Source organism: Vollenhovia emeryi, unplaced genomic scaffold (assembly GCF_000949405.1).
Source record: "Vollenhovia emeryi isolate VEMERY1.0 unplaced genomic scaffold, V.emery_V1.0 DF939151.1, whole genome shotgun sequence".
Lineage (NCBI taxonomy): Eukaryota > Metazoa > Arthropoda > Insecta > Hymenoptera > Formicidae > Vollenhovia > Vollenhovia emeryi.
In genome coordinates this window covers 472,552-493,868 of record NW_011967215.1, presented here as the reverse complement: position 1 = coordinate 493,868, position 21,317 = coordinate 472,552, and the positions used below count along the sequence as shown (strand labels likewise).

The window sequence follows — 21,317 nt, the reverse complement described above, 5'->3', positions numbered from 1 at the left end:
ACCAAATCAACATTTCATTCTGTAAATTTTAACAGATAAATCTCGTTACTAATAATATAATATGTATTGTGTAAGATTACAAAATAAGTACACATTGTGTTGTTTTAACATTTCTTTTCAGTTATTTTAATAATTTTACATTTAAGGTCAATTAACATAAGAGCAATCTGTTAAATTAACACATGAATGTGTTAACCATTTAACACAAAAATTTTAACGGGCATTTTTTTAAACAAGAAAACACAAATTTTCCAACTGTGTAATATTCTACCGCAAGAAAAATTACCCTAACGTTATATTACCTCTCGCACGGATCCCGTTCAATTACTTCACTGGGGGGGAAAAAAAAGACTCGCGTTACAGGTCGGCACGTCACGAAAGTGAATCTCCCGGTCGCCTGACAGGATGGACACTCGCAAGTCCGAGATCAAGTCAGAGATGCGTGACGGGGTCCGCCCGGGGGAACGCCTTCGCGAAGAGTAAGAGCGAACTTTTCCCGCTCTCGCCGTGCCGGGCATGAGAGTGAGAGAAGCCCGAGCGTGTCTCTCGCGAAACCAGTCAGAAAATAGTGAAACGTTGCGTTTTCTATATTCGTGACACACACACATACAACACCGGTTGGCTCTCGGCCGACGCGTGGGGCGTGATCGTCTGGATCACACATCCGAGGACCATGGCCGAGACGATGCGTGCGGTCTCTTTCATGCTGTGTCACGCCGTGTCGTGCGGCCCTCGCGTGTGCGAATGCGTCCGTACACGCGTGTCCAGTGCATACGGGACGCAGTAATTGGGTCAGGTGCGCGAAAGAAGTGACGCGCGATTCAAGTCGCTTTCTTACGCGACCGAATATCTCCTTGTAGTCGAAGATCCGATTAACAACCTTGTCGTGCGGCTCGCTGGTTGATAGAGCGTTATTTCCATCACGATCCGTTAATCGGCCTGATATTTTGTCGGACGCCATAACATGGATACGGGATTAAAATTTAATTAAATTAAACTACGCCAATGTTTCACGTAACGTATGAAAAATATTTTTCGTATAGTTTAATACATTGTTATCTATTATAAATTGTTTTTTATATACGTCTGATAATCTCTTCAATTTACAAAAATGTGGGGTCGATGTAACCGACACATAGAGAAATGTGATAATCAATTAATTTCTAAGCCGTAAAATGAAAATATTTAATTAGTTATTACTTTCATTATCTTAGACATTAATATTAATAATTATAATTTTGTAATTTATCATTTTTAATCAAACGATATATTGAGCTCCTCACGTAACGCTTTCGGTGCATAAATAATATGAGCTAACACATTTATTTGTTGCATATTATTTTATTAGGTTACATAATTTCATTTTTAAGGCCAACTAGTGCTACGTATATAAATATGTAACATTATAGGAAAAAGAGACTATGTATATTATCAATTTCTATACGCATTACGTTAAACCTGTCCGCTAAATCTGACCAGTCAACGTTTCTGTCTGGTGCCCCGGCAATCACTTTCTCAGATAAAATAAAGGTTTAGAAAGATATCTCTTACTCACCCCGGCCTTGGAGTAAAAGCGATCCCGTTTCTGTCTGTTGGGCGGACTTGTGCTTTTATTATATTTCGCGTGTACGGTTATACCGTTGCCGTTCGTGCGGTCAATAACTTTCACGGTAGCGCCGCGGGTAAAAGCAGAAGAAGGCAGCACCGGTCGCTGCCAGATACATCAATTATTCTGACGGACAATGATGCCCGCGACAGAATCCGTTCAAGCGTTTTTTCTTCGATACGCGATATTACCTTCCATCGCGCGTGTCGAATCAATTACTTACTATTCGCGAAGATAGACATGTAAACGCGGTCGCGAAAGTAAACCAGCGCTCTATGTGATTTAATTGCGACTGTGATTAATTAAGATAATTAGGAAGAGAACCATATGTTATTGTCGATTTCGCGATACACTTTCACCCTTCCGATCTCTTTGATCATCTCAATCATAGAGTGTGCTTAATTAATAGGCGAAACACTGGCGCGGTGCACCCTACGCACGCCGCACGCAACGTGCAACATGCAGGCGCAATTTAACGGCAGTATTCATCTTGACTTCTTCTTCACTTGAGAGATTCCGATTTCAATCTTATGCTAGTCGAGATTTACGAGTGGCCGATAAATATCGCTGAATTAATTGCCGACGATGCAGTCATACGGGACGTGTCGCGTTCAGTTTTAAAGACTTCACGTGGGTTTTCTGGTGTGCGTTGAAAAGTCAACTTATTTATTACAAAAGAAGATATAAAACTATTTAACAAAAATCACAATGATCGGTGATACGAGGGATAACAGGAAGAAAATGTACTATATCTGTCAGTGATATAAATATAGATAACAATTTAAGAGTACGATTACAGTACAGATTACTATCTCTATATAAATCGTACAGTAGAAAATTTAAATATAAATATTTCCCTATTTTTACTCTCAACTGCGTACGTAGTCTTCTCTACCTTGAAAAAATTATTGCTATTTTTCATGGCAAGATCGTGTCAGCATAAGATCAAGTAATTAGACAATCCAAAATTTACGATGCATTCGACGCTTAATTACCCGTTCGTCACGAGATCCTGCAATTATAATCCTAAGCCGTTATCGAATCCTGGCGATATGACGGGACGTAAAAGGACTTACAAAACGTTATATCAGTATTTTCCGTTTGGAACCGAGTACGAGATCGTGTCATACTTGGCGCTACCTGAATCTACATTGTAAAATCTCGCCCCGGGAGCGTATCCGATATACCTAGGACTTATGCTAGCGTAAGCTCCGTGCGAGTCCGCGGGTGACCCGTGGGAACTAGACGAGCTGTAATACGTGGGTGTGTAGCCGTGGCCCCCGGAATAGGCTACAATTGGGCTGGAACTGGATCCCAGGTAGTTGGAGCTGAATGAGTAGCCGCCACCGCCGCCGGGATAACCGGAAGAACCCGCGTGGCCGATACTCGGAGCCGCGTAGGAGACGCTGGGGCTGGAGTAACTGGAGCTGCTGCCGGATGAATAGGACGGCACATAATTGACGTGTGAGATAGCGTTGGACGATCCCGAGTTCGAGTAGGATCCCGAGGCGATCGGTAGCTCGTAACTGGAACCGCCGGACGATACGCCCGAGAATCCGGAGTGAGTGCTGGAGGAGCCGTAAGATCCTGAAGAAGTGGGATAAGCGGCTGACCCACCACTGGACGACAACGCGGCGACTCCTCCGTGAGATCCAGAACTAATCGGGAGAGAGTACGTGGACGATGCTCCGTGAATACCCGAAGGGCTACTGAGGGCGGAGGCGCCGTGAGACGACGCGGACGTTGGGAGGCTGTAACTGGGGGAGCCGCTGCGTGAACCACTGGCGATAATCAGACCACCCGTCACGGAGTGCGAAGGACTCGAGGATCCAGAGTAAACGGGAAGATTATAGCTTGACGAGGTGCCTGGGGAACCCAACGATAGACCATGTTGCGACGACCCCAACACGACCTGATAGCCAACATTAGATGCCCCTCCGTTGCTGTAAGCCGAGAGTCCGTGGCCGCCGGAAGCGTAGACCGGTGCGCTGTACGAGCTGGAGCCGGAAGTGCTCGCGCCACCGCCGCTACCACCGTGGGCTCCAAAGGTAACGGGGCCGGTTTTCGATGGGGTGAAAAGTGCGTTGCTACTTCCATCGCTTCCGAGATTCGCTACGCTGGGCACGGAGTAGGTGCTCTGAGCCGAGTGTCCGCCTAAAGAGACGCTCTGTTGATTTAGGGAGCCATGGCTCAATCCGGACGATTGGTAACCGGATCCGAGACTTAGGCCACTGGACGGCGCTAAGGAGTATCCAGCTCCGTGGCCAACGGAGCCGCCCGAATTGAGAAGGCCAGCGTGTCCCAGGGAGAAGCCACCGGATGATCCACCTAGCGCGTAACCGGAACTCAGGCTCGAGTGAACGGGAGCTGAATAGGATGAAGAAGATTGCGACGGGAAAGTCACCGAGTGGTCGTTGATGCCGCGTTTGCTCTTCGGCTGCAATAGAAGCTGATTCGGCAGAATTTCATTGCAGCAGACCCCGCAGGCGAGAGCCGCCAGAAACACCTACGCGATCAAATCAGTTGTTATCGCTCATCTTCGTATGTCACTTTCTAGGGTGACCCACTTTCATAGGCTTGATCGGTTTGCGTGAAAGTGGAATACAAAGTTGTTGTAACCAATTGCCCGAGTTATAATTAAACTGCTTAAGCTATGAATAGTCGTATTAGCTGAACAAAAAGCGAGGAAATTCTAATTAGTGAGCGGAATATACGAAAATTAATTGGATAATCAATCATACAATTATGCAGTGTTATAAGTTGATAGTCGATTATTAATGTGATATGTAATTTAACAATGGTTGGATGAGCGGTTACATGATAACTACATCATAATAATTAATGTTATTATTATTTTGTTTAATATTTGTGGGAGAGTATTTAATTGCAGCGTGAACTAGATGAATTGTAATTAATACAAGCGCCTTAATTTTAATGGTAACTCTGTAAAATGTTATGTAGCATATATCAATTTTAACTAATAACAGGTAATTAACTAGTTCAATTCAACTTACAATTGAATTATAAATTAGACATACATAATCAATTATTATTAGGAAGAGCTAAAAACTTCAAAGACCTACATACATAATTTTTGTATAATATAATTAACTAATAGATACAACAGTTAAAAGTTATTACAATAATAATTGACGAAAAATGATAATTTTGTGCCAATTATTGACATATTAGTTTTATTTATTTATTTATTCCTGACATTAATTTTAATAAGCTTATTGTCAATTTAAATATTCTTCAAAAAGCAGTAAGATGAAAATCATAAGTTGTAGAGTGCCTTACGTACCAGATAATACAATTGTTACATTATATTAGTAATTACAATAAATTTAATTCATTAACTTTCAGACATTATTAAAATTTAGAAATTGAACCATGTAAAATAAAATGGACTTATTAACTTGTTGAAAATTATTATAAATGATAAATAAATGCGAGTAGGTATATCAGTAGTACATCTATCATAGAAAATTTGAATAAAACTTTTGTTTTTAAACGTATTTGCAATGTATTACAAGTTTTCCGTGTATTTTACATTAATTATAATGTATTTAAATAAATTATTACGTTATGTATTAATGTTTTACAAACTTAATTCCTTTAAGCTTTCAAGTCCCATTAAATTTCGTAATTTATAAATGCTCACTTATCTAAATATTTATTTAAAAATAAAAAGTGTTAATGGTTACACTGCCTTTGTTAAACACCGTTAAAATAGCAATTTTACACATGTAAGACACACGCGGAAATATAAAAGTGATTGGCACGGGTGGAAAACGTAAGGTGTAAATTTTCGCAAGCACTTGTGAAGACGTGATACTTACAATAAACCGCATGCTTGCTGAACTAGGATTGATCTCGTAATTATCTCCCGTAACTTGGTAGCATCCAAGTGGTTGAATGATATTATGGTTTCTGGTGCCATTGCTAGCAAGAAGAAAGGCTTTATACATGGATCCCCTCTCATACGGCGAAAGAAAGGTCTAGGTGAAGGTAAGTCTCCCGGCGCTGATATGTCGAGCGTCGCGTCGCATCGTCGCCGTTTGGCACAGATAGTAGTCAACTGCAACGCGGGAAATGCTCGCGTGCGTTTTGCAAATCAGACCCCACCTATCGGTGAAAAGTGGTCCGATTCGATCCTCGGCCGCAATTTTTCCTCGTCAAATGGAAGAAACGACAACATCCTTCCGAGAGTATTAAGCCCGTCTACAGAGACGAAAGAGGAGAGGAGCCCGAAACTCTCTGGGAAACGGTGTCAACCGGATCGACGCACGGCGGATATTGATTTATCGCGCAACAAATCAAAATTTTGTCCCCTTGTTTCTTTCTTACCCCTGTCCCCGCATAGGCGCTCACCTCGAGAAAGTACAAGGTCAACCACCTACTGCACTTTCTGTCCGGGATATTTTCAATTACAGGCTCTTTTGTTCTCTTCCGTGTATATTTCCATGAGCGATATCGCGCAATATCCTATGGGAATCAAGAAAATCTCGCTCAAGAAAGACCGGCGCGGTAGGATATACGCTAAGCCGTTTTTAATTACTACATTCTCGCGGAGCCGGCGATCTAATTTCAATACGATAAGAGTTACTACAGTGTCGAACCGCTCCACTCTACTTTTTTTTTCTTTTTAACATATTTTATTTCCTCAGTGCAATTAATTACTGTAGACAGGCGGAAGTATTGTCTCGTCGAGCATTGAGAGAAAACGCTATCGTCCGAATCGTAGCGAGATACATCTAGATTATTTTGCACTCTTCACTTTCAATTTCGACTAACGGGCGGGGGCATCAGTCCAACACGAAGAAAGTACACGCATCATATTTCGTGAATGAAGCAACAACGCTCATTTAAATATTGCCGATGCGTGTGCCGTTGTGCATAAATGTCTTAGCGATTGTCTCTATTAATTACCGTTACGAGAGAAAGGCAAAATGATTATATTATATATGACTACGTACGTTTAGAAATTTACCTTCCCGGCATTTTTAATTGCGCTATTCTTGTCCAAATGTTCTTCCGGATATTTAATTCCTGGTAACGCGCTTCTTCCATGCATTGAAATCTACTGAAACACCTGCAGTCTTTCTGGTTCACAAGTCCTGTTTTCACGGCTTACCTCAAATTGGCAAAAAGCACTGTTAAACGAATTATTGCGTAAAGAGAGCATCTTCACGCACACTTATTCAATTTATCTTTGGTGTACTCATTTTTTTACTAAGTTTAAAATTTCTCTATCCGCTTGTTGAAACTCGATTGCTTTGTGCCGCAAAATGCAAAAAAACTAGACCCAACAAAGAGATACGATAAAAAGAGCAAAATAGATTCTACTATTTATTATGAAAGTTGAAGCCGACTTCCAGGCGTGCATTTTAAACAGAACAAAGAGAAATATGTAACGAAATTTTAGTCTTTTAGATTTGATGCAGCCTTCAATATTTAAGAAAGCTTCTTCCGTGTCCTGGATCTAGAAAAAATAGCGGATACTTTAATATCGGTTGCAAGAAAGTATAAGATAAACATCTCGCAGCACCGAGTACGAGTATTATGCTTGCGCATTAACTTCTTTCATTAGTCTCTTACATAAAGAACTAGCATGAGAAAGATGTTAATGCTCGCTGACAAGTGTTCTTGAACCGCGCGTATGGAAAAAGATGAGATACCGTCACGTGCTGAAAGCCGATCAACATTCGAAAGTAAAATGCACGTTTAGGGAAATGAATGAAAAAGGCACTATATGTATATGTATATCTCGTTTTTCGTTTTCGCGTCTTTATATGATAAACATATCATCGTACGGGAATGAACGCAGGCGTAAGAAGGTAATCGTGACCATTCTCTCAGCGAATCGTAGCAATATATCTAACTCCTTCCAACATGCTAAATTATAGCATTTGGAAACATTCGATCGTTTTACTTTCACTGGCGAGATGAAGAAAAGAGACTGTTGCCTGCGGCTATCATCCAATTTCAAAGGCAAGGAATTAGGAGAATTCTTGAGACAATTGTCGCTCGGATTACTTCCGAGAAAGAGAGATAAGAAGATAAGAGAAATGGGATAATGAGATGAGACATAGTGCCTCAGTTAGCATTTTGATGAAATTATATTCAAGTTGTACGCAATATCTTTAAGCCCTTTCTCCAAATTCTAATAGGCATATTAGCTAATTTGTTCAAATTTTAATTGTGAGATTAAAATACGACGACTAAAGTACCGCGTGCATTTATGCAAGCTTATTAACATTTGTGTTTACATATGTGTAACTATAATATGTCGTTGATGTTAATTATAATAACTGCAAACTTGCAATGCAGGTGGCTGCATTGAGAATTACTTTGTCTTGAGTTTATGTAGTCTGCGCATATCTATGCGTAACATAGTATCCTTAAACGTCAGATGTTATCGCAGCTTTCGTGTGCTGCGAATAATATACCTGTCACGCCGTTAACATCTCGATAAGAGCTAAGTATAGCGCACGCGTATTATTGCGTAAGACACGCACTAAAACGAAGCATTAAAGACATTGTTCCGCAAACGTCATTCTTTTCTAACATCTAATTCTTTCCGTTTAAAATAATGGAAGTGAAATTAAATATAATTAAATATTTCTACTTAGAATTTAATTAAACAAAGAAATAGAAATAAATAACAGTACTTCTTATTCATAAAAAAAATAGATAAGTAACCACAGTATTAAACTATACTAAGATAATACAGTGAATTTATGCCATCTTAAGATCAAATTACGCATTTTTTAATAAAGGCTAGTGAGTATTGAAGTTAATCTTAGAAGAAAATCGATCCTATCATTTATAAATTCAATAGGACCATTTAGAATCAACGTTGCTTAGAAGTGTGCCGATGTTAATGATTCATTATCCTGTTGCATGCGCGATTTCGAATAAAAGATGTCGTCTTAAAATCGCTTTCGCTTTTCGTGCCTTCTCATCATTTTATTACAATTTTCTTGCACCGTCACACACAACTCCTTTTCGCACTCAATTTAACTCTTTCATTAGAACGTATGATTCTTTACATCCATTACCTGGCAATACTTTCGTCTTTTACTTTCTTGTCATTTAAGATTTACCTTCCCTTTTTCATATTCGACAATTCACTTTCCCAGTCACAAACTTTTTCCTATCGCTTCCCGCTCTTTTTTATACGTTTATAAATCGCTTTGCATCTTACTTCCTTGTCTTTCTTGTCGATCTAGCCTGAGCATTGCCGGAACTCTCGCTTTCTCGCTATTCGACTATATCTCAAACGGTTGATATTTAACTGCTCACAATAATTGGAAAAGTACCGATTGAAAAACGTAGAAATGCTCAGTTTGCATATAATAGGAGCAATTTACATATCTGGCAATCAGTGGAAGAATGCAAGATTTTCCAAATAAGGTCTGAGAAACTCTGCACGAGTTCAGAATAAAGTTACAAAAGTGCACCGGCGGAATAAACCGGAAACCGGGCAGTAAAATATGGGTCACTTGCGGAAAGTGAGTTGACAACAGGTTTAACGCGACGAGCCTGCTGGGCTCTCAGGGTCAAGCCCGCGCTTTCGAGACTCCGTGACTCCGCGACTTTCCGGGCTCGATGCATGCTTGACCCCTCAAATACTGCTGGCAACTACATTTGCGGGAACCATGTGAAAATCTGGTTTTCGTAACGGTACGATTTAGTCATGTTTCACTTAGAAACTACCTCGAGAATACCAACTAAATATTAACACTCGTGAGATGCAGCGAACTATGCATATACATTTATGCGTGCTATACAAATCAAGGTAATTTACAAATGTACATTGCTCTAAATTTTACGCTTATTGTCTCATGCATGGTAGATATTTTGCAGATCTTTATCTTTTTTAGAACTCGATAACTTCTTTGATTCTATCTGGATAAATTTAATTATCGTTCTTTCCAAAATATATTCCATTTTCATATCATAAATAAATTAACAATAGAAAATGATACATTTGCATGATTTATTTCGGTTTTAAAAATTCAAGTGGTCAATTATCGAGTTCAATGAGAAAAAGAAGTAGACTGCAAAGAATTAGCAAACGTCAGCAGGTTGTTAAATGAATATAAAGCGCCTCTATTCGACTATCTGACGATCTGTAGATTCCAATCGATGATCTCGGGCTTGACAGCCATACGTGTCTTTCCTCTTCTCTTAGCAAGAATTACGAAATCGTTCGGGAATCCTACACCTGCGAACAGCGATATGCATACTTAGAATCGCTCGAATAATCCAACTGTGTTGACCGTGGCTGGAATTATCGAATGACTTTCGAGGTCAGAATCGAATGGCGTGGCGATGAAGATCGTATCCGATGGTCACGAATACACGGGTGAGAGTTTCTTCGCGTAGATCCGTTCGGGGGCCGGAAGTGGCAGTAATTCATTTCCTCGGCTCAGCTTTCCATCGCGATAATGTGAGATGCGCCATATACATACTGCGGGCTATCTGCGATTAGATTAACGTGCGTCTCATACATTCATATTCAGTCATTTTACACGCAGTTTCTTTATGCTGATACGCACAATTGACATTCCGAGTTTTAGCAAGTATGGAAACGACCTTACTGGCAACTCTTTATTATAATAAAACATTTCGGCCAGTAATACTAGTCCTCTTCAGGCAACAAACTTACAAGAGTGCCTACAAACGTAAGATTCGTCAGATTAGAGATGTGAAAATTAAGTTACAAGTCAGAAATTTCGTTGTTACTTATTAAAATTCTTAATCATATAAGTGTCGAAAACGACTTGCTATCAAAGAAGATCATTTTTCAAAGTACAAAAATATTTATTTGACGAAATAAATAGAACATGTGTATTTACATGTGCTCGAAAGTAAATCTGAGACGGTAGAAAAAGTACGCACGAAATTCCGCAATCATCATTCATATAATATAATTAAATTGTTTAGTAAATTATATGCACATACACTCACGCCCACGCGCGCACACACATAACATTAGTTAATACAATCCGAAGGTAAGGAAAACGTAAAAGGAACACTGTACTTAAGAGAAATCGACGAATATTCCTATTCTATAAATAACATCTTCAAACGTTCGTATGAATAGAAAATTTCTTTTTACGTATTGTCAGCAACTCGAAACGGCGAGTAATGCTTGGAAATGCTCGCTTGACATTCTTACCACAGTATCCCAATTCCAATGAGACAACTGCGCTAATTATCACCTGCTTGTCACTTTCTCGATGATGAATTTCGAAATCAGCGGATGCGCAATGACAGATGACGCAGTGGATCTACGAGGCGTGTATTGAACAATCATCGTAGTTACTCTCCTCAGCAGCGAGAAACTCAAGTACGCTGAGATACTAAATGCTATATAAAATCCACAAAGGCGGAGAAAAACAATTGTTTTCTAAAATTTGTAATATTATAAACGCAAGTCTTGACAGATTAGAATTACGTATGTAATTTGAACTTATATAGTAATCACTCAAATTTCCGATGCGATTGTTTACAAGACTGTGCATAAATTACGGATGTTGAAGAAACTGTTGGCAATTGCATAATTTTCAATTTAATTCTGCGTAATCGTTTATGATAGATTCAATAGAAATTAAGTTTGTTATTTAAATTCTTGTAGATAAATATGAGCTACGGAACTTGAATTATATCATGGACAACAATTTACAAGTTTTATAGCAATGCAATTCAATATGCAATCCAGAGCCATTCGATGTCAACGGAAACAAATAAAACTTGCAATTGTAACGGTTGATTTGCAAAGAACAATTCTTTTTGTCAGCCTGAAACTCTTACCGAAAGAAGAAAATGAAATCGTTTACGTGGAAAAAGTTTAGCAGACGATCTAGCGCGACGTCATTAGCAAATCCAAATCACACGATTGCGATAGTGACTCTCCTTTACCGTACTTTCTTCTACAAACTCCCCTTCTCTCTTTTCCACGCGAGTAGACAGTCAGCCACAATACCGCAGATCGGCTTGCGATCTGTTTATGAACGGGGACACCTCATTTCCATATTTTTGCCGGTCCTGTCTGCGTCGCGTACGAAGGCGCGTAATTCCACGGGTAACTCGGCGAGGTAGGCTTCTGCAGCTGATATGCGATGTTCACGGGATAGTAGTACAGCGGGTAGACCGCTTTAACCGGTTTATAGAGAACAGGATTGATCAATGCGGTCTGCACACCATACGCATGTTGCACGCTGGACGTTACGGCAGGGGTGGTTTGCACCGGATGCACTTGTGTGGGATTCGCCGGCAACAAGGAAGCGGCGATCGGATGTACCGGCGTCGCGAGAGGAGCAACAGGTCGTATCGGTTGAATTGGCAGGGCCACCGGCGCGATTGCCGCCGATGTCAGCGTGATCCCCGGTCGATTGGACGATGAAAGAGACGGTATTGTCGCTGGGGTTGAGGATGCCGGTCCTGATGTCGGTTTCTGCGGCGGTTCCGTGGGAATCGGTATCCCGAAATGGGTGGGGGATGCGTCGGGGGATTGCACGGGTTTGAGGGGACCGGACGTAAAGATGTTGGTACCGTAGTTGGGAATCAAACTGGTCCCCGTGATGAAGGTCGGCACGAATCCACCGTAAAGGGGGACTCCCGTGGGAGATCCAGTCGCGGAAGAACCAGGCTGGTTAGAAGCGGTTTGCGATGACACAACTTGGACGATACCATCACCCTTGGATGGTTGCAATGGGGATTGCGTAGTGAGTATTCCGGCGGTAGTTGTTGTAGTCGGAGTTTGCGTGGTGGTCGGAACACCGTAGTTAACGGGGAATCCCAAGGGGTTGACCGTGGTTTCTGGTAGAAAGGTAGACTGACTGAAGGCGGTGTTCCCAGGGCCAAAGGCTGCAGACTGCGGCGTCGTGGGAATATGTGAGTTCACTTGCTGACTTATGGAGGCGAGAAGTTGCTGATTCTGAACGAAGCCCGCTTGGTTCTGAGCATATCTTCCCGCCGCGTTTGCGCTCGGGTTAGTCTGAGCCTGGGCAAGGGCCTGCTGCAATTGCACGATCAGCCGATCTTTCTCTAGGGACTGAATTTGTTCCAAGGTCTTTCGAGGATCGAGCGTACCCGACGCGTATGACGGCAACGCGCCACGGAATCCCTCAGGGTTCTGCGAAGTACTCTCGAATTGACTGTGCAGATTACCAATCGGATTACCGATATCGTGAAATTGATCGTTGCCAGGCGCGAAGTCCTGATGGCTCGCGGGTGCGCCGTAAAGTTGCTCGATCGCCTGCGCGTTCTCGGACAGGAAAAGCGCGGCGTCGGAAATTTCATGATTCTGAGCCTGCACGAAGTTCTGGCTCTGCGAGCTCGTGCCGTGAACCTGACCCGAAATGCTTTGCGAGTCGAAATTGTTCGTTGAAGAGTAAATCGGCAGCTTCTGATTCTGTGGCGGTAGATAATTAGCGGTGTTTGTGCCAAACGGCACGTCATTCTGACTAGCGAACGGATTCACCTCCGCGAAATCGACGTTTCTGATCGGGCTCGGTACTTCTTGTCCCATCGGTCCTGTTCCACCGATACTGGCCGATTGCTGGTGATTGACGTTATACTGCAATTGGTTTCCATGTTGCTGAGCATGATATTCGTGTGTCGCCGAACCGGAAGTTGAGTGACTCGGCGGTCCATATTGCATAAATGGTCTGCTTAACTGTCCAGGGACTTTAAATGCGATTTGACTTCTCGACGGATGCGTTTGGATGCGAAACCGACCATTTGGAGAGACACGATTCGGCCTGTTGTAGGTGTATCCGGAGTCTCGTTTTCGCTGGACGTCGGATTGCTTCAAATCAGATTTAACTTCGACCTCGCCGAGGTTTACCACTTCCAGTTTCGTGATTTGTGACTTTTGCACTTCGGCCCTCTGCTTGGCTCGAGTCAGCGCAAACATCAGTATGAGAACATAGATGACCTATGAATCAGACTTTCTTGTGTAAAAAAAATAGCAAAACGTTTTAATTTAAAATTAGAGATGTAAGAAAAGCAAAGTAAATGTTTTTATTAAATTACGAAATATGAGAGACAAATTTCTTAAAAACTTGTACGCGACTTTATATGTAAGTGAAATTTTCATTTTGATATATTTTCAATTAATTTTTTTAAGTAGTAAAACCTTATGTAATTGTGCAAAGGAGAGAGATAAACCGTTCTTAAATGTATGCTACCTATTATTTAGATACAAATTAGTTTGCCCATAACTCTTTTATACGTAAGAAGCTTTCTATTTCGTAAACGCAACATTTTTAAATAATTTTACGTTACATATGCGGATCAATATGCGACGGCACAACACGAACAAAGTTTTATTACTGTATGGTATACTATTACGTACCAAAAATAGCCGCATTTTCAAGTTTGTATAATCCCTCTCGCACTTAACACTGCACTGAGGCGACTCGGCTGTCTTCTCCAACAAGAAACTGCGCTATTTCCCACGGGGTCTCGACATTGAATTAGACTGCGCGACTCAAGAAACTAATTTGTTTGAGGATGGACAAGTCCGCGCCGACTAAGACCACGGCCATACCAGCACATGTATAAATACAATCGGGTCGCGACCATCCACGAATTACAATAGACTTTCTTACGAGCTTTCATCGATCGAAGACTTAAGCAATACTGTTACGGATTCGTGATGTTATACATATCGATGTAAAGTACGTCGTATATTCAGCGCGGTCCTGTAATCGAAATTTTGCAGCCGCTTACCGAAGTCTGTTATCCGCGCTACCCTAGCGGAAAAATTTCTATAAATAACTAAAAAAAATTGACTTGAAATAGAAATTTGTAGAAAATTGTATATCTTCGTTGAAACATTAATTTTTTTTTTGTAAAAATATCTACGAAATAGTATCACAAATTACAATGTTCTTAAATCACGCAATTATTGCAAGTAGTTTCATGAAAATGTACAATTTTGTAACAATTAGTACCAAACTTTACTAGTTTAAAAAATTTGAGAAACAACAAAATCTTACGGAATTAAAACATCTGCTTACTTGTAGAATATTACAAAAATTAACAAAAGTGTCTCAATTTTAGCATTTTTATGTTGATTTTTATACTTTTTAATTTACGTAGAATTTCTTAGATTCTGGCAGTTATATTTTATAGATTTGTAGAATTTTGTAGAATTATTTTTGGCAGAGTAACGTGATTATAATAAATGTACGATGTTCTTTTAAGAATAACTTGTTGACAATGAAGAATGTAGTCAATAAAGAACGTACAAGAACTTTACTGTGGCATGTTTGTACTATTTATGCTAAAGTTAAGCGTACAATCTTTTAAAAGGATCCAAATCGAACCAAAGGATGCGCCTTTCGAAGATTAGCGATATAATATCATTACACATAATTTAGTGAAATTGAAAAAAACATCTAGAGTTATATTCCTGAATTTACTTGCAAGAGAAACGCGTGTGCAAATTCTGCTTTTACAGAAAAGTTACAAGTTGATTGGTTATCGCATAGTTCTTAGCCAATCGACTCGCAACTGTTTCCAAGAGCAAAGTCTACGCTCCTGCGAATGAATGCTAGAATCTAGCTCCAGAGCTTTCTGAAAACTTGTACCAATAAATCAAGGGAAAGGCATTTAGCATTTGCTTTTAATGAAATATACAAATGCGGCTCGCATTTCGCCCAAATGCCGCTTCGCTCGTCAAGGTGAAATGCACGTTGTTTTATTTATGCAATGTACAAAGGAACTAACATAAAGTCCAGATTTGCGTTCGTCACTCCGCGCGTTTCGCGCATCCGTTCGTAAATTATGCTCTCAATAAAGAAATGCCAGAGGAAACGAGCGTCGTCGTGAACTTCCGACGAGGTCGTGACGGCCGATGTCGCGCGAAACGCAGTGGACAGCTTCGCCCTGCCATTCCGGTCACGTTCGCCGGGTCTCCTCTCCCGGTCTCCTCCACTTGGGGTCTCCCAGTGAAAGTCAACGGGGGGGACGGGCGAGGTCTCGCCTCCGGTCTCAGGTCTCGGGGAATACGGAATAAGCGTTTCCCCCTTCGTGCAGGGACCTGTATTGTGTAACGCGCCGAGATTACGCGTGAATCGGACCTCCGTGTCAATTCCGACGCCTCGGATGAAGTATTTCGAACATCCACGCGTATTACACGGGCACGATTTATGGCCGATTTTTTTCACTTCCCGATAAAATTATCCGGAGGTTAATTTCAAGTTTTAGCCAATCACGTGCACGGATCTGGTAGCTTATCTCCTGGTTAACTTTAACCGCAACATAACCGGATGTGAAGAAATCGGGCATTAATGTCGCGCGGAACAGAAATCGGAGATTGGATAACGCCTCGTCGACCTTCTTCGGCTACGGAATCCGTAAACAGATAACATTTGGAAGGCAGAATGCAAATTAATTATGTACCAAACGACGTAGATGAAACACATCGTGAATATTCTATAGAGTAACGGTCTAATCTATTAAATGCTGTTTTAGACCTTTCAGATATTCTTGATTAAGTTATCTTTGGCTTATAACGTCTGCCATTCGTTCCGTCAAGAAATATTGCTTCAGGATATCTAAGTTTAGACTTTTTAATCAAGCATTTTTAGGAGAAGATACTCAACATCAGTTTTACAAACTGTAATTTTATTATCACCGTTGTAAATCAATCTAGCAATAAAAAAATACAATTCGTAGAGGAAAGTCCCCTAGTATAACGTAGGCTTCTAATATCAGATAGCGGAGTTTTTGCTAAATTAATAGACGTCATATGTTGGTTCCATCATGAATGTATTGCCATTGTAGTGATATCTGTTTAGTGGAAAATTGATTGTTAGATTGTGCAATCGTGGCGAAAAAATATTTGTGGTGGAATTTGAACGTTGAACACCTGCTATCTCGTATTAGAATCCTATCTCATAACAGAGGACTTTTCTTTATAAATTATACAAGTATCTCACAAAATTTTAATATTTTAACTTTATGTCTAGCATTGTACCAATTGGTATGTATTTTCAATAATAATTCATAAGACGTCCCATAATTAAATTTATGTAATTATGCAGGCGAATTAATTCATTTGGTGATGTAATCGAAAATACATATTTCAAAAGATATTAATTTTAATGGCCAAAGTCAAATCACTCTTCCGTATTTTATTTAACCGAAATTACGCAATGCCGTATTATTTCGGTAGATGTTTTACAGCTGTGGCAGAGAACGCTCCTCGATCGACAATTGTCGAAAAAGAATGCTCTATTCCTTCCAGTTTTGTGAAATGTGTAGCTAATCAAATTGCAGCTATTCCATAAAAGCTGCAAGTGGACACGGGCCTTGACAATATAATTTCTTGCTAGATCTGTGGATCTAGATACGCGATGCTCTGGCGCCATTCATGTGTCGCATTAGTGAAACCGATGCCAATATTCACGGCTAATGATGAGACGCGACGACGCTAATGCAACCCCCATGCGCGCATTTACGAGCTACTCGTTTCGCCTCGTAGATTTGGTCTCTCAATGACGCCAATCGCTTCCACTTGACATCTTTCTGCATCGCATCTGAAAGTCCGCGTTATCGATCATACATTAAGCACCCGTACGAAACACGAAACCGCAAATGCATGCGCGATAAACTCGCCGGATTCGACTATGAAAATGGCCTTTGCCATTAATTTATTTACTACGGCTGTGTGAGCGCCCGGCAGTTACACAAATTGGATCTGAATTAACGCGTTTTGGCAGTCATTAAAATTCGCAATGCTTTCCTGTTAATTATCCACCGTAATTACCGCGAGCCGGTTATCTAGTAATGTATCTCATATATAAAATAAACAGAAAACGAGCCCTTTAATAAACTCTTTCGGCAGCTTAAGGACGTTATTCCAAACGGAGCGTAATATTCCACCGAAAATTACCAATTGCAATAAATCGTCGTAGTGAATTATTTCTTTCTCTTTCTGCTTTTTCGTTTGTAACAGTGCTTTCGCAAATTATAATACAATAGCTTGCAGTTTAATAGCGTGTTGCGTTTGCGCAATTATCCAGATATCACTGCGAAAATGAAAATTTATAAAATTACATTTCAAGTCTCCTGGAAAACGACAAGAAGGGTAGAATTAACGGAGAATACTCGTCCCTTTCATATGTAGCATAATTTTATTATTACAATAAGCATAGAAAAAAGAAATCGACAGTCAAAGAAGTCAGATACGAACAGATCTGCGGTCACCAAGAGTTTTGGAATCGATTGGATTACAATGCGTGAGCAAAACATCTTCCGTGAGGTTTCCTTGAGGTAATGAGGCTTCCATGAAATTTTCGTCTTCTCGAGTCACCGTTGCATTTCGATGCTTCAAACTAGTAGTAAGGGGTGTTGTAATATGGATAGTTGTAACGGTAATAGGGGTGGTAGCCATGGTAGGCGTACGGAGAGTAGCTGTACGGCAAGTTGTAAGCGTTATACGCGTTATATGCGTAAGGTGAGTACGCATACGGGGCGGCGTACGCATACGGCGAATAATACGGCGAATACGCGAGGCCTCTCTTGTCCCTGGCGGTTTCGGCAGGCTGCGGTGCCTTCTCAGCCTCGGGCGTCTTCTCCACCGCCATGGCGACGGCTACGAGAGCCACGAGGAGGATAGCCTGAAATCGAGCCTTGATTAATTCCCAATTTAATCGCACGAGATGGGAGTTGACACCTTGGCGTTCGTATAGATAAACAAGCCATTTTGTCCAAACGACAAGGAATATATTTTCTAATCGAATTAATTTACCCCGTGACATGTGTATATTAGGAAATGTCATGTCTTGAAAATATGTTAGACAACCAGACGTTATTGCATTTATTGATAATACCGTGCAACATGTGAGAAAATAGAACGACTATAATTTATAATGTAAACTTAATGTTCTGACAAATGTTCAACAAAATTTTATAATACACTCACTGATACATTTTACGCACATTGGCAAAGGGAAAATAGTGTGTAAATATATTTAAATGATGCGAGAATGTGCAATTATGCTAAGTAAGGTGAGAGCCGAGATTACGGAGATCCAGGCTACGGAAAGATACGTTTATAATTCTGAAAAGTTTAGAAACGTTTAGCAAGTTTTTACGTTGCATCTTATATCCGTTCAATAATTGCAGCTACCGAAATCTCCGTAGGGTATGATTTTGAAGGAGAGCAGATTCTCTGCTAATTAATTATCGGAGAAACACTAGAATATTACAGTATTATGCGACGATAAGCATGATCCGTAACCGGAACGTGCAACCGAACTCAAGCCGATCGATTTACATGTAATCACGGCAATGCGGTAATTAGACTGTAATCGGCGTATATCATGATCGGTGAGTGAATTAATTTGAAAATCTATCAGAATATTTCATGCGGTACCATAAATGCGTCGTGGCTCAATTAATCGCCCCGGAATGCAGAAGATCATGAATTTTCAGTCGACTTGCCCGAGCGCGGTGGCTTTGTTCCACAATATTAACAATGTGCCGCGTGCGCGCAAAGATATCGGCGAAAGATCTATCGGGATACTTACGACGAGGCACTTCATAGTTGATAGATAGCCTTTGGAGGATCAGCTGCCGATGGACAGTAACCGAATGCGATGCCTCTGCTTTTTGGCGGGTGGCTTATATACCCGAGCGTTCAGCATGCGTCACTAGCCGATTGATCAACGTACGAGGACGCACGCGGATCGCCTGTGCGTGTGTGCGTTCGTTATGCGTGCCTGCGAACTGTTGCATGGGGGTTGTTATACGGCGCGTATTGTTTATGCCTTCTCATATGTAATTCGCGGTCGTGCGCTGTCACCATCCTTGTCGTCACGATCTGACAAGGCATCGCGTTCACGTATTCCGCGATGTACTCGTGTACCTTCGACAGACGGAACTCGGGTGAGGCAAGGGACCTTGGCAACCCGCCAAAGACGGAGGAAAGTGTTTTATAACGGTGACATAATTATTACTGCTCGCCGCACTTGCTTCCTAGGTGTGCACTCGGCGGACCTTAACGCGCGAATTCATTATCGCGCGTTAGCGATCAGTTAAGCTCACTTTAGACGACCTATGATTCGCGTTAGATACCAGGACACAATTCCGTTTATAATTTCGCGCTGCGCACGTGCGTGTGTTTTAATATTAATATACCTGTGCGTTTTTATTCTTCAAATGGTTTGCGCGTTACGCGGCGCAGGTCAAAAATACTAGATTTAATTACAGCAACCTTCTCATAAATTATTATTGTAAATGCATTGTAATTAATAAAATGTCAGGTATAATATTTTTAAGTATTTAAAATGTAAAAACACACTTTGTTAGATAGGTACTTGTACTATGTTATAAGTAGTTTTATTAATAAGATGTAATTACACAGAGTTACACATTGTGCTTTAAAAACACTGAAGTACCGTGCCGTGCAAGGAGAAGAAAATAAAATGATTGTCAACAAGTAGAGGGGTATACTTCAAGTCACCAGTGATGAATAAATAAGATTAGTATTTTAGTTGATCCAACTGGCAATATAATTGATAAAGTGTTACATTCGATGCGACGTTTCGACCAGGAATCCGGTCCTTATCAAGCAATCAAGGAACACAAAAATGACATTAAAAAACATTTCAGCAATCAATCCGTCGTTAGTTATAGACATCGATCAACCAATGACCATGAATTTAATTGGTCGGCCCCAATTATTTTACACAGTGAACGCAACCTTAGGAAACGTGAGATCGCTGAAATGTTTTTTATCAAGAAAACGAACAACACAATTAATTTACAAACGGACACAGAGAACCTAAACATATTATATGACTGTGTTATCGAATCACTGTAGGTCACGTTGTCATCTACCGTTTCCTTATTTTACTTACGACTCAGTTCAAACAACAAAACGCCGCAGCGTGCGGATCTGTTCTCTTAAGAGTTTATAAAAATGTCGATTTACTGCGTTGACAAAGACTTATATATCTGCTACAATATGTACTCTATGAACATTTATACACAAGGTAATATTCACATACATACTCTTTAATATGTTACTTGTAAATTGAACACTTGTTTATATAAATTATTTTCCTTTGTAAAAAGCTGTGACATGTTGGTTTGCAGTTTGATTGCTTGATAAGGACCGGATTCCTGGTCGAAACGTCGCATCGAATGTAACACTTTATCAATTATATTGCCAGTTGGATCAACTAAAATACTAATCTTAAAATGATTGTATATGTTAACAACGTCCAGTACAAAAAAGGATTTAACTGATGAGTTACTAATGTGATTATTATAATGCCGGTTTCGAACCATTCGGAATAAACCACAGTCAAAATGTAATAGACGGGACAAATTTAAATAGAATATAAGTACAACTAATATTGGACAAATAAAAATAATCAATTATGTCTGGCAGCTGGTTCGCATTGCGACACTCCAACATTTTTCAGCGATGGGGAAATATTTCTGGAACGCATTTAAAATCTGTTCCCACGATTTCTTAATCAGTCTCGGTAAAATAAGGTGTCCTAGAGGAAAGATTTATAACTTTGCAAAATGTTATTTTCACTTTTAGTTTAGAATTAGTTCCCCAAAATAATTTACGAAGCCCTTTGGCAGTTTCTAAATAATGCGGCTTTATTGAACACCACGAATTAGTCCTTAAAATCCTAACGAGGATATACGCGCCATGTGGCTA

At 40.5% G+C, this 21,317-nt stretch overlaps 3 protein-coding genes across 3 annotated transcripts; all 3 read right to left on the bottom strand.

Annotated features, from left to right (window-relative positions):
* Window positions 1–2,254: 2,254 nt before the first annotated feature.
* On the bottom strand, window positions 2,255–5,486 carry LOC105565499 (loricrin-like). The gene is made up of 2 exons (XM_012018751.1): window positions 5,449–5,486; window positions 2,255–4,112 (listed from the first exon to the last, which is right to left on the bottom strand). Exons 1-2 carry the CDS (start codon window positions 5,458–5,460, stop codon window positions 2,694–2,696), a joined length of 1,431 nt encoding a protein of 476 aa, XP_011874141.1. The 5' UTR covers window positions 5,461–5,486; the 3' UTR covers window positions 2,255–2,693.
* Window positions 5,487–10,471: 4,985 nt separating this feature from the next.
* Window positions 10,472–14,100, bottom strand: LOC105565498. Its single transcript, XM_012018750.1, has 2 exons — window positions 13,980–14,100; window positions 10,472–13,559 (listed from the first exon to the last, which is right to left on the bottom strand). The coding sequence occupies exons 1-2, from the start codon at window positions 13,992–13,994 to the stop codon at window positions 11,643–11,645; spliced, it is 1,932 nt and encodes a 643-aa protein (XP_011874140.1). The 5' UTR covers window positions 13,995–14,100; the 3' UTR covers window positions 10,472–11,642.
* A 3,650-nt stretch (window positions 14,101–17,750) lies between these two features.
* LOC105565497 lies at window positions 17,751–19,241 on the bottom strand. Its single transcript, XM_012018749.1, has 2 exons — window positions 19,168–19,241; window positions 17,751–18,255 (listed from the first exon to the last, which is right to left on the bottom strand). The coding sequence occupies exons 1-2, from the start codon at window positions 19,180–19,182 to the stop codon at window positions 17,971–17,973; spliced, it is 300 nt and encodes a 99-aa protein (XP_011874139.1). The 5' UTR covers window positions 19,183–19,241; the 3' UTR covers window positions 17,751–17,970.
* Window positions 19,242–21,317: the final 2,076 nt, after the last annotated feature.